We start from the raw sequence: 13,419 nt of genomic DNA on the forward strand, positions 1-13,419 counted from the left end.
ATCACTCTTCACAAACGGCCAACAGACACATGAAAAAGTGCTCAACATCCTTCATCATCAGGGAAATACAAATCAAAACCATAATGAGATACCACCTCACACCTGTCAGAATGGCTAAAAGTAACAGCTCATGAAAAAAGAGGTGTTGGTGAGGATGTGGGAAAGGGGAACCCTCTAGCACCAATGGTGGGAATGCAGACTGGTGCAGCCTCTCTGGAAAACAATATGGAGGTTCCTCAAAAAGTTCAAAATAGAACTATCACTAGTACTTTTAAGGTGTTATTTTTTATAGCAAGGAAGGATTAAGGTAGCAGATTGAACAGGGTTGCTAATCAGCTGCTATTAAGATAAAAAGATTAGCGATGGTTGTCCAGGTGGGACAAGGTAATCATAATGGTCCTCCAAATGTTGATGAGGGAGACAGAAGAGTTGGTGTCAGAGAGACTGAAAATGCTGCCCTGCTGGCTCTGAAGATGGAGGAAGAGCCATGAACCAAGAATGCAGGTGGCCAAAAATTGAGACTAGAATTGGAAAGAAAACAGATTCTCCCATGTGCCTCTAGAAGGAAGTTAACTGTACAGACATGTCCCTATTGGCAGTATGAGACTCCTTTCAAGCTTCTGCTTCCAGAAGTTTAAGAGTAGGTATGTGTTCTTTTTAAACAAGTAGTGTGGGGATATTTTACAGCAGCAGGAGGAATCTCATATGGACATAGCCAATAAAATTATTTGAGGATATTAAGTTTAATCTTTCCAATTCATTCAGCACTTCCCTTGGATAGGGCAAATTACATTTGAAGAACCCACATTAATTAGAAAAAAATTAAATCAGTTTGGAGACATTCTGCCCCATCAGCTGGTATGGTGAATTCCTCGTGGCATAAATGTGCTTGTGGTCTGATTCTGGGGCCTTTGAGGCAGTGACATAGGAAGGGAACTCAGAATCAAAATTAAGGTCACTCATTGTAATTTATGATTTTGTGTCTATATATCTGCACCCTTTTATTTCATGTTAATTCAACCATTCATTCTTTTTCAGTGCTATCCTTTCCACCTCTTCCTCAAGTTTTCTTTCAACATTAAAGATGATATCATAAATTGTATGAACATTTGGGAGTGCGCTTATTTGAAAGAAAAATGTGTACAAACACACACACACACAAGTCACAACCACTACACTGGAATGTTTTCTTAGGAGTAAAAATGAATTTCCATACATTTTATCCTTTTCTTACAAGATTGATTTAACATTATAGTTAGTATTCTGCACTGCCTTGAGAAATAAGGAAAGAGGCTCAGGGAGCTTAAATTTTTAATAATTACCTAAAAAGCAGTTGAAGCTTACCTAACAGTCTTATTATACACAAATTGAAATACGCACTATGTACTCTTCATTTTTGTGTAGCTCCTTTAATTCATCAAATTCTATACTTTAAATATGCAGTTTATTGTATGTCATTATACTGCAATAATTGAATTAAGTCTAAAATATCTACGGTGCTTGGCTAAGGGTAGGATCTAGAGCACAGGTAGCTGATTCTCCATTGAAGGTTTGGAAGAGACCTCTTCTAACAGGGAAGGAAAACAAGTATTTTCCTTAGATGTAGGAACAGTGGGATGAAATTCAAACAATTCACTTAATTCCATTTAATTTCTAAATAGAAGAATATCTTACATATAGAAATGTAGTAATAAGGCCATAAATTGGCTGAGACAGAAGAGCACTCCAGCCACATACAACACCATGGATGAACCTTAGGAACACAATTTAGAGACTCACTCCTGACCACAGACCCATGAGGAGCCCATCAGAGATCAGAAATGCTTCCGAGAATATAATGCCATTTTACTGTAAAGACATTATTGGTGAGGAGAACAAAGGCAAGAGAAATGTAGGTAAAAGGCAATCTCCTTACAATCTGCAGCTCCTGATGAATCCCTCAGACATTCAGATTGTGACACCACCCGAGGAACTCATGGCTGCCTTAATATTGATATTTCATTAGAGACTGACAGCAACCTTATCTTGACAACAGCTTGACCTCTAAGGTCCTGTAAACCTCATGTTCAGCATACAGAAGTTCCTTAGAAACTTACATTTTCTCTACCCCCCTCCCTCCACAAGAATCAGCCACTCTTCACAATCCCAGTGAAGCTCTTTCTGCCTCCAGGTCCTGTCTCTGTGCTATAATAAAAGCATATCTTTGCGCCAAAACTGTCTCAAGAATTATTTCTTGACCATTGCGTTTGACCACCCCACATCAGTATAATATCCCATTTGACACGGACAGCCTGTTAAACAGCAGGAGCTGACTGACACAATAATCTCACAAACAGACATGAGGCAATTAGAACATGTGCTGCTTTTTATTTGTGGTATATGATCTGATATTAAGGAGAGCAGTCATGATCTTTCTGTTATTCAAGTTTATTTCTGATGACTTTATGACCAGTTGACTATATGTGGGCTTCCTTCTGGGTCACTGGGACAGTTTGAAGGACAGGCATATTGGTGCAGAAGAAATGGTGATCCTGAACCACATGACCAGCAGGACATTCAGCTTATCTGTGAAGCATCCTCTGGTCATGCAGGTGGAAGAGATTTCTGAGCAGGAAGAAGGTACAAAATGAATGATGTTGATACTATTCATTCGCCATCCCTTAGCATTTGTGACAAATATTAGGAAAAGGGAATTATTTTGTGTAACAATAGAAAGAGCCATATTAGCAGGTAGCATTGGATGTTTTCTAGTAGAAATAGGGAGATAATGGGTGGTAAAACATAGAAAACTCTAACCAACCCTTCACCTCAATGAATAAACCTCCTCAGTTGTGGACATCAATCTTTCATGCTTCAATAAATAGATGCACAGCATGAGCTGTGATGTAAAAAAAAAAAAAGAAAGAAAGAAAGAAATATTTTGCATAGTAACAAAACGAGTGTTTTGAAATTTTGCTTCATCATACTTATGGTCATCCTGACACTAAGAAAATATAAGGTCAATCTATTTATTCAAATTTGTCTTTCCATGTAGACTGCACTGGAAGAGATATTCTTGCTAATCAGTGTTTTCCAGTGGCTATGGTAGGAATTCTGTACACTGAGCTGAATTACAGTAAAAATAGAATAAGATGAAAATTGAGAGGGAGGCAAACCATAAGAGATGCTGACTCTAGGAAACAAACTGAGGGCTGCTGGAGGGGAGGTGGGTGGGGTGATGGAGTAACTAGGTGATGGGCATTAAGGAGGGCACTTGATGGGATGAGCACTAGGTGTTATATGCAACTGAGAATCAGTAAATTCTACCTCTGAGGGAAAAAAGGGAGGAGACTGGTTAGGAAACACAGGAGCATGTTTGTAGAATAAGTGCCTGAAATTAAGCTTTTGATTTCTGAGGCATGCAATTCAAGGACAACCATGTTGAATAAATACAATTGTGGAACACTATTACCAGATAAGCCCTCAGGCTGCCCCCAGCCATGAAGTACCTCTTCAGAAAGCCCTGGTAACCTTCATACTGACACATGAGTGACCTTGCTTTTCCCCACTCAGCACCCAAATTCTAATCATGTAAGATTCTCCAATAAAGCATGAACCCACAAACCCCTATATACTCTGGCCATGAACCCTAATAAAGACAAATCCCTAAGTGATGCTCTCTCTTTCTCCCTCTCAATGCCTCTCTCCTCCTCTGAGACCTCCCCAAATGGCCTTTGGTTATCCCATGTGCCCCTCCAGCACCTGAGGAATAAACCTTGGTTTTTTAAAGTTCTTTGATGGATGTTGCTGAGGTGTATGTTGCAGTCACAATAAGAACCGAGGGGCTGGTGCAGCCACAGCAGAAACTCTGGTCAGGGAAGTATTTATGGGAATGTCTACAAGCACGGGGGTGCAGGGGAATGTCTGGGCTTTCCTAGCCTAAGCATCCTTGTCAGTAGCCTGAGACTTAAACAGAACAATGTTAGAGACCACATTTTCAGGAAGAGGAGTAAGGGTATATATGTAAAAAGACTGACAGACTCAGGGTGAGAACTGTGGTTTTGTATTCTCCTCCACAGTAAGGTTATATGAAGGGCTTAGTGGCCAAGGTAGTATCTTCCATATGAAGAATACAACCCATGATTATTCTTTTGGGAAATCTAGGGAAAACTTACTTGAAATGAAATTAGTTTGAAGAAATCCAACTTGCCCCTTGTAAGATACAGAAATTTCCAGGCGTTTGTGATTCAAGGTTGGGGAAATCATTAGGAATATATGAAAGTAGACAAAGTGAAAGCTGTCTGTGTATCAGACAGAATAGAAGGTTAATAAAGTGAGTTACTTAAATGTATGGAAAAGTTGAATTCAAACTAATGGAAATTCCAGGAAATGAATAGAAGGAGCCGATTGTACCTCCACAGTCTGATCAAAGAATGGCAGTTCCTGACTCTGAGGCTCTGAGCCCTGAAATCATGGGCACTTCTTCAACCCCAAGACCACTGACCCTTAAATTACTGGAATCCCAACAATTCTTTTCACAGCCCTCTTTATGTCTTTGTTCCTCAGACTGTAGATGAAGGGGTTCAGCATGGGTGTGACCACGGTGTACATCACCGAGGCTACTGCATTTGAGTGGGAGCTCTGGGGAGCAGCAGAGCTAAGGTACACTCCTAAGCCTGTACAATAAAATAAGGAGACAACGGAGAGGTGAGATGCACAGGTGGAAAAAGCTTTATACTTGCCCTGAATTGACGATATTTGACATATGGAGGAAATAATCTTAGAGTAAGAGTAAAGGATCCCAGGCAGGGGAGCAAGACCCAGCAGCACAGTTGCAAAATACATCACCATGTTGTTAAGAAACATGTCAGAACAGGCATGCCCGACTACCTGATTGAATTCACAGAAAAAGTGGGGAATTTCCACCGGTGTACAGAAGGACAGTCGCAACACCATTAAGCTCTGTAACAAGGAATTCAGAACACTGATGACCCAGGACACCAGAACCAGCAGTCCACAAAGCCAGGGGTTCATGATGACTGTGTATTGCAGGGGGTGACAGATGGCCACGAAGCGGTCATAAGCCATCACAGTCAAGAGAAAATCATCCCAGCCTGCAAAGAGTAGGACAAAGTATATCTGTGAGATGCAGCCCGCATAGGTTATGACTTTGCTCTGAGTCTGGACGTTCCACAGCATCTTGGGGATGGTGGTGGAGGTGAAGCAGATGTCTACAAAGGACAGGTTGGCAAGGAAGAAGTACATGGGGGTGTGGAGGTGGGAGTCAGAGCTGATGGCCAGGATGATGAGCAGATTTCCACACACAGTGATCAGGTACATGGAGAGGAAGAGCCCAAATATGAGGGGCTGTAGTTCTGGTTCCTCTGATAATCCCAGAAGAGGAAACTCTGAAATTTGTGTATCATTGTCTGATTCCATGTGGTGGTGGAGACTATAAGGGAAGAAAAAAAGAAGATAATAATTTTCAAGCAAATGGGCTTCATTTATGTACTTATTATTCATTTTTTTATTTTTTAAGTTTTTATTTAAATTCCAGTTGTTAACCTCCAGTGTAATATTCATTTCACGTGTACAGTATGGTGATCATCACATGTCCCCTCCTTAATCCCCATCACCTATTTCCTCCATCCCCCCACCACATCCCCTCTGGTAACCATCAGTGTGTTGTCTGTAGTTAAGAGTCTATTTCTTGGTTTGTCTCTCTCTGTTTGTTTTTTTTTTTCCCCTTTGCTCATTTGTTTTATTTCTTAAATTCCACATATGAGTGAAATCATATAGTATTTGTCTTTCTCTGACTTATTTCGCTTAGCATAGTACTCTCTAGTTCCACTGTGTCATTGCAAATGGCAAGATTTCATTTTGTTTTATGAATGAGAAATACTCCATTGTACATATATATACCACATCTTCTTTATTCATTCACCTATTGATGGACACTTAAGCTGTTTCCATAGTTTGGTTATTGTAGATAATGCTGCTAAACACATTAGGGTGCATATATCTCTTTGAATTAATATTTCTGTATTCTTTTGTTAAATATCTAGTAGTGCAATTGCTGGGTCATAGATCAGTTCTATCTTTAACTTAAAAAAAAGATTTTATTTATTTGTTTTGAGAGAGAGAGAGCGAGCTCACACACAAGGAGGGGGAGGGGTAGAGGGAGAGTGAGTAGCAGGATCCCCGCTGGGCAGGGAGCCTGATGTGATACTGGATCCCAGGACCCTGAGCCAAAGGCAGATGCTTAACTGACTGAGCCACCCAGGCATCCCTATTTTTTTCACTTTATGAGGAACCTCTATACTGTTTTGCAAAGTGGTTCCACCAGTTTGCATTCCCCCTGAGTAAGGAAAGGGTTAAGGTATAGGCAGGGAGAGGTAGGAGGCCCCTGAATGCTCTGACTAGGCTCCTGCAGGGCTACTTAACCAGGCTCACAGAAATCCCAGATGCAGAGAAATGTTATAGACAAGATATTAACCAGAGAGAAGGGAAGTAAGGAATCCACCTTGTTTGTCCCAAATATAGATGAGATATTCACATGATAGTTACAAATTCACTTTGTTTGTCTTAAATCTTATAGATGAGATATTTACCAAGTTCCCTGGTCAATTTTCTATAAAAGACTGACCATAAAAGCCTTTAGTGTCAACCCATTCCAGACCCCTCTCACTCTAGAGAGCTTTTTTCCCCTTTCCTTTCTGTTCTTACTTCCCTTAATAAACTTCCACTTTACTTCATATTTTTGTGTCCATGAGATTCATTCTTTGACTCCATGAGACAAGAACCCTGCAACCTTGTAACAACACTGTCAGGGCAAAGGGTTCCCCTTTCTCCACATCCTTATCAACTGTTGTTTCTTGTGTTGTTGATTTTAGCCATTCTGACAGCTGTGAGGTGATACAGCATTGCAGTTTTGATTTGGAGCAAATGGGCACTATTAACAGAGTGATATTCTACAATTCATATTTTGCTATCAAGAAAAAGAAAGAAATATATACTTTTTGTATAGATCTGATCCCACTTAAGGGAAATTACCTGATATCTCTGATTAGGAATTCCTGTCCATTCAGCCTTTTCCCTAAGAAGGCATGTATTACAGTTTTAATGAGAAATGCCTTCCTGCCTTTGAAGAATATATGATGAGAACTGACATTTTCTAGACAAAGAGCATAAGGTGCTGAGAGAGAAACATCCATACATCCTTTGGGTAAATACCCAGTAGTGCAATTGCTGGATTGTATGGTAGCTCTATTTTCAACTTTTTGAAGAACCTCCATACTGTTTTCCAGAGTGGCTGTATCAGTTTTCATTCCCGCCAACAATGCAAGATGGTTCCCCTTCCTCTGCATCCTTGACAACACCTGTTGCTTCCTAGTTGTTAATTTTAGCTATTCTAACTGGTGTGAGGTGATATCTCATTGTGGCTTTGATGTGTATTTCCCTGATAGTGAATGATGTTGAATATCTTTTCTTGTGTCTGTGAGCCATCTGTATGTCTTCTTTGGAAAATATCTATTCATGTCTTCTGCCTTTTTCATAAATGGATTATTTGTTTTTAGGTGTTGAGTTTGATAAGTTCTTTATATATTTTGGATACGAACCCTTTACCAGATATATGACAGGCAAATATATTCCACATTCTGTAGTTTGCACTGCTATGTATTAACTCAAAGGAAACAAAAATAGTAGCTTGAAGGAGTACATGCACCCTGATGATAATAGCAGCATTTTCAACATAGTCAACTATGGAGAGAGCCCAAATGTCCATCGACTGTTGAATGGATGAAGAAGATGTGGCATATACATATACAATGGAATTATCACTCCACCATCAAATGTATGAAATCTTGCATTTGCAATGATGTGGATGGAGCTAGAGTGTATACTATGCTAAGCGAAATAAGTCAGTCCAAGAAAGCCAAATACCATATGATCAAATACCATATGATTTCATTCATATATATAAGAAACATGTGGAATATAAGAAACAAAAAAGTGAACATAGTGAGGGAAAAAAGAGAGGCAAACCAGGAAACAGACTCTTAAGTATAGAGAACATACTCAAGGTTGCTGGAGGGGAGGTTGGTGGGCGATGAGTGAAATTGATGATGGGGATTAAGGAGGGCTCTTGAGATGAGCATCCGCTGTTGTATGGAAGTGCTGAATCACTAAATTATACACCTAAAACTAATGTTAACTAACTAGTATTTAAATAAAAACTTAGAGAAAAAAAGTCCTTACAATCCAATGATGGAGAAGGAATATATATATAAGATTAAAAAATCATATACCATGTCAGATGGTGACAGGTGCTATGAAGGAAAAAAAGTCATTGTAAAAAGGAATGGATGAGAAGGGTGCTTAGTTTTAAAGGAGTTCAGGAAGACCTGCAAAAAAGATCACATTTTAATAGAGGCTTCAACAAAAGACTAAGCAGGAGGCAGGAGGATATCTGGGGTAGGTGTGTGCCCAGCAGGGAAAACACAGCAAAGCCCCTGCAGAAGGCACTTACCTCAGATATGCAAATCTCAGTATGAAGTCAGTTTGGTGAGGGAATGAGCAAGAGGGAGAGAGATGAGAGGTGGTGGCAAAGAGTGGTGAAGAAGGAGTTGGCTTTCATACCACTGATGGAATTTCAAGACACGGGGAGTCTTCCTTCACATGGTGTTCTTTATATTCTATTGATTTTTTTCCAAAGTATTCTTTAAATAGAGATAGATCCCTTCCTTATTTCCGTCTGTTGCTTAACATTTTGGCATTTAAGGGTTCCATATTGGAACATATGAACTTGGGTACCTTTTCTCTGAGGACCGCTCATGCAGCCACACACACGTACATGCACACACACACGTGCACACTCGCACCAGCACACACATAACCACACACATACAGTGAACTCTGGCCTCCTGGCACTGTGTTACTATCATGCTTTCCTCACCCCCAGCCACAATAATGTTGAAATAAATGGTACAAGGCAAGCTGTCAACATCAGATTACCTTTTCCCTGACGAATGTGTAAATAGTACTTAAATTCTAGTTTGTAAGCCCCCCACGGACATGGAAACATGGGCTCCATTTTCATACGATCACCTTGTGTCCTGTATTTAAAGAAACATAAAAAAGCAGTTCCAAAAGCACAGAGAGGAAAGAAATGGACGCGAAGGGTAAAAATGATCTAATAAGCTCAGGGGGTCCCTGAGAGACTGATGAGCAGAAAGCTTCCCTGGTTCTGGCAGCATTCCAGCCCCAGTCCACATCCCCTTGCTGCCCAGAATAATTAACAAAGCAGGCAAAAATAATGTATCTAAACAAGAAAGGAGTGGTATTTTTATGATGTCAAGACATTTTACTGATTGAATATCCCTCTAGAAAAAAGTGCAAAGGGAATAAACCTGCAAATTACAACAGAAAATATACAATGTAGGATAATAGAAGGGGATTTTTAAAGATGAAATAATAAAAGACTTTTCTGAATGCTTTAAAGCACTGGGTATTATACGAAAACAATGAATTGTGGATCACTACATCAAAAACTAATGATGTATTGTATGGTGACTAACATAACATAATAAAATAAAATTAAAAAAAATAAATGCAAAACTTTTGGAATCAGAAAATCAGGTTTTGAATGTCAGATCTACCACATATATGCCGTTTGAACTTGGGAGAGATGAATATCCTTACTCAAATAGTGGGGATAGCAGTATCCATACTCCTAGGGTGGCAGACAGCATTCATCAGTATAAGTAAAAAGCTTATAATATAGTTCCTTCCTGTGAGTAGATGAATGATTATCACAGGTGAAGAGATTTGACTGAGTTTTTTCTTCTATCTCACAAATGTCTCCATCGTTTCCACGCCTCTTGGTAATGAAGTATTACAAAGTAAAGCTAGTTAGCATACCCCTTTTTGCATTTGAAACACAAGTTTTCATGTAAATACTCACTGTGAGAAAAGATGCTGAGAAATGTATGTCTCAAGATATGCTGTTGCAAGGGAATAGCTACCTGAATGGGCCTGGGGCTTTCTATAAATAAAGAACATGCTCAAAACCACCACATCTTAAAAAGTTCACTGCACATGCCTCCAAGCTAATACTCTGTTTTCCTACTCCCCTTAGCTGCAAAACTCAATATGTTCTCATTTCACTGGAACCACTTTATGTCCCCCATTTCCTTCCTCTGTTGCATCCAACTGGACTTCCATTCCCACCATGTATCGTCAACGATGATGCCTGTATTGCTGAGTCTAATGGACACTTCTCTTATGAACACATTACATAAATAATTATAAATGAGTCTACCTAGCCTCAGGTGACCTCAGATAAAAGTTATCAACTTCCATTCTCTCTGATCCTTTCCTGAAATACCTGTTGAGCTCTGAGACTCACCTGGGAGGGGTGTATAAGATGAAAGTCTCTGTGTGGAGGCCTGAATTTATCCCTAGATAGTTGATGATGGAGACTGAAGCTCTGTTCCCAGACAGGAGAGCAAGAAGGAGTGAAGCATGGGTCCCCCAGCCAGACTTAGGAACACAAAACCATAACAACCAGGTCCTGGCCAATTCAAGGTTCAACATGCTTAAGTTCTGCTGAAGTTCTGCAGTAGAGGAGATATTTAAAGCTCTGTATATCTGCTCATTAAGCACTTTTCCCATTGTTACTCCTACCTTGGCACATTCCATTCCCAGTAGGCCACTGGTCTGGACAGAAAGGACAATTTTCCTGCTGAGACTCTGTTCCTGGGAGACCAGATTAGAAGTCAGGTGAATCCAGTTTTGTATTCCTCATTCTCATGAACTTGCCTGTCTTCCAGAGGTCAAACCTCCTTATGCTTTCCCTTAACCTTGAGATGATACTGAATTTATTTAGTTGAGGGTTCACTTTACCATTTATACTTTTGGGGTGTAAAGTGTTAAAATGGTAAACATCATTTAATGGTAAAGTGGTAAGTACCACTTTAGTACTTAAGTAAAATGGTAAACATCATTCTGGGGTATAAAGTGGTAAAATTGTAAACATTCACCATTTACAGTTTTGGGGTGATGTTAATAAATAAGCCATGTGATCCTCTTCATGTGTGGTTTGGAGAGGAATGTCTAGGTACTCAGCCTGGAGTCTGAAATAAATTCTGTGTTTGATTCTTCAAAGTGAGGGCTCCTGAGTTGACATCAAATATACCTCTCAAAAAGACTTTTAGTAGGCAGAATAATGTCCCCAAAATATCTCCACATCTTAATCTACAGAATCTTTGGTTATGTCTTGTGTCATGGCAAGGGAGAATTAAGGTTGCAAATAGTATTAACATTGCTAGTCATCTGACCCTAGGAAAAAGTTATTCTGGTTATCCAGTTGGGCTAAATAGATCACAAGAGTCCTCCAATTGTAGAAGAGGGAGGCAGAAGATTTGGAGTCAGAGAGAGATTTTGAGATACTATTTTGCTGGCTTTGAAGATAAAGGGAGGGTACATGAGCCAGAGGGTATAGGTGGCTCTAAAGCAGGAATAGGCAAGCAAACCTATTCTCCCCAGACCTCCAGAATGAACTCTTCTATGCAGACAGAGTGAATTTAGCCCAGGGAGACCTATTTCAGACTTCTGACTTCCAGAACTATCAGAAAATAAATTGATTTGTTTTAAGACAGCAGTATGGTAATTTGTTGCAACCACAATAAAAATCAAATCCAGATGTTTATCCAATAATACTTTGTTCAAGAGAAATTAATTCAGCCTTGGATCTTATTCATTTATATTCTCTTAGATAAGGATATTCAGTATTGAAATCCTATTGAAGTAGAAGAAGAAATTGAGGAAGCCACAAAGAGATGGATCATTCCATGTTCATGGATTCGAAGAATAAACATCATTAAAATATCTATGCTGCCCAGAGCAATTTACACTTTCAATGCAATCCCTATCTGAAATAACATTGACATTTTTCACAGAGCTGGAACAAACAATCCTAAAATTTGTATGGAATCAGAAAAAAACCAGAATCACCAGAGGAATGTTGAAAAAGAAAACTAAAGCTGGGGGCATCACAATGCCTGACTTCAAGCTATATTACAAAGCTGTAGTCATCAAGTCTGTATGGTTTTGGCACAAAAACAGGCATATAGATCAATGGAACAGAATAGAGAGCCCAGAAATGGACGCTCAACTCTATGGTCAATTAATCTCGACAAGCAGGAAAGAACATCCAATGGAAAAAAGACAGTCTCTTCAATAAATGGTGCTGGGAAAACTGGACAACCCCATGCAGAAGAATGAAGCTAACCATTCTCTTACCCAGTACACAAAGATAAACTCAAAATGGATGAAAGACCTCAATGTGAGACCGGAATCCATGAAAATCCTAGAGGAGAATATAGGCAGTAACCTCTTTGACATTGGCCACAGCAACTTCTTGCAGGACACGTCTCTAAAGACAAGGGAAAGAAAAGCAAAAATGAACTTTTGGGACTTCATCAAGTTAAAAAGCTTCTGCACAGCAAAGGAAACAGTCAACAAAGCTAAGAGTCAATCCATGGAATGGAGAAGATATTTGCAAATGACATAACAGATAAAGGGCTGATATCCAGGATCTATAAAGAACTTCTCAAACTCAACACCCAAAAAACATGTAATCCAGTCAAGAAATGGCAGAAGACATGAACAGACACTTCTCCAAAGAAGACGTACAAATGGCTAACAGACACATGAAAAATGTTCAACATCACTAGTCATCAGGGAAATACAAATTAAAACCGCATTGAGATACCACCTTACACCAGTTAGAATGGCAGAAATTAACAAGACAAGAAACAACGAATGTTGGCGAGGTTATGGAGAAAGGGGAACCCTCTTACACTGTTGGTGGATATGCAAGCTGGTACAGTCACTCTGAAAAACAGTATGGAGTTTACTCAAGATGTTAAAATTAGAGCTACCCTATGACCCAGCAATTGCACTACTAGGTATTTACCCCAAAGATACAGATGTAGTAAAAAGAAGGGGCACATTCATCCCAATGTTCATAGCAGCAATGTCCACAATAGCCAAACTGTGGAAGGAGCCGAGATGCCCTTCAACAGATGAATGGATAAAGAAGATGTGGTCCATATATACAATGGAATATTACTCAGCCATCAGAAAGGATGAATACCTACCATTTGCATCGACGTGGATGGAACTGGAGGGTATTATCCTAAGTGAAATAAGTCAAGCAGAGAAAGACAACTATCCTACGGTTTCGCTCATATGTGTAACATAAGGAATAGTGTGGAGGACCACAGGGGATGGGAGGAAAAACTGAATTGTAAGAAATTAGAGAGGGAGAAAAACCATTAGGGTCTCTGGACTATGGGAAACAAACTGAAGTTTACAGAAAGGATGGAGGAGGGGGGATGGGGTAACCAGGTGATGGGCATTAAGGAGGGCACGTGT

At 39.7% G+C, this 13,419-nt stretch overlaps 1 protein-coding gene across 1 annotated transcript; it reads right to left on the minus strand.

Annotated features, from left to right (window-relative positions):
* Nucleotides 1-4,485: 4,485 nt before the first annotated feature.
* On the minus strand, nucleotides 4,486-5,433 carry LOC118533691 (olfactory receptor-like protein OLF4). The gene has a single exon (XM_036089093.2). The coding sequence runs from the start codon at nucleotides 5,416-5,418 to the stop codon at nucleotides 4,486-4,488; it is 933 nt and encodes a 310-aa protein (XP_035944986.1). The 5' UTR covers nucleotides 5,419-5,433.
* Nucleotides 5,434-13,419: the final 7,986 nt, after the last annotated feature.

This window comes from Halichoerus grypus, chromosome 1, assembly GCF_964656455.1.
Source record: "Halichoerus grypus chromosome 1, mHalGry1.hap1.1, whole genome shotgun sequence".
Classification (NCBI taxonomy): domain Eukaryota; kingdom Metazoa; phylum Chordata; class Mammalia; order Carnivora; family Phocidae; genus Halichoerus; species Halichoerus grypus.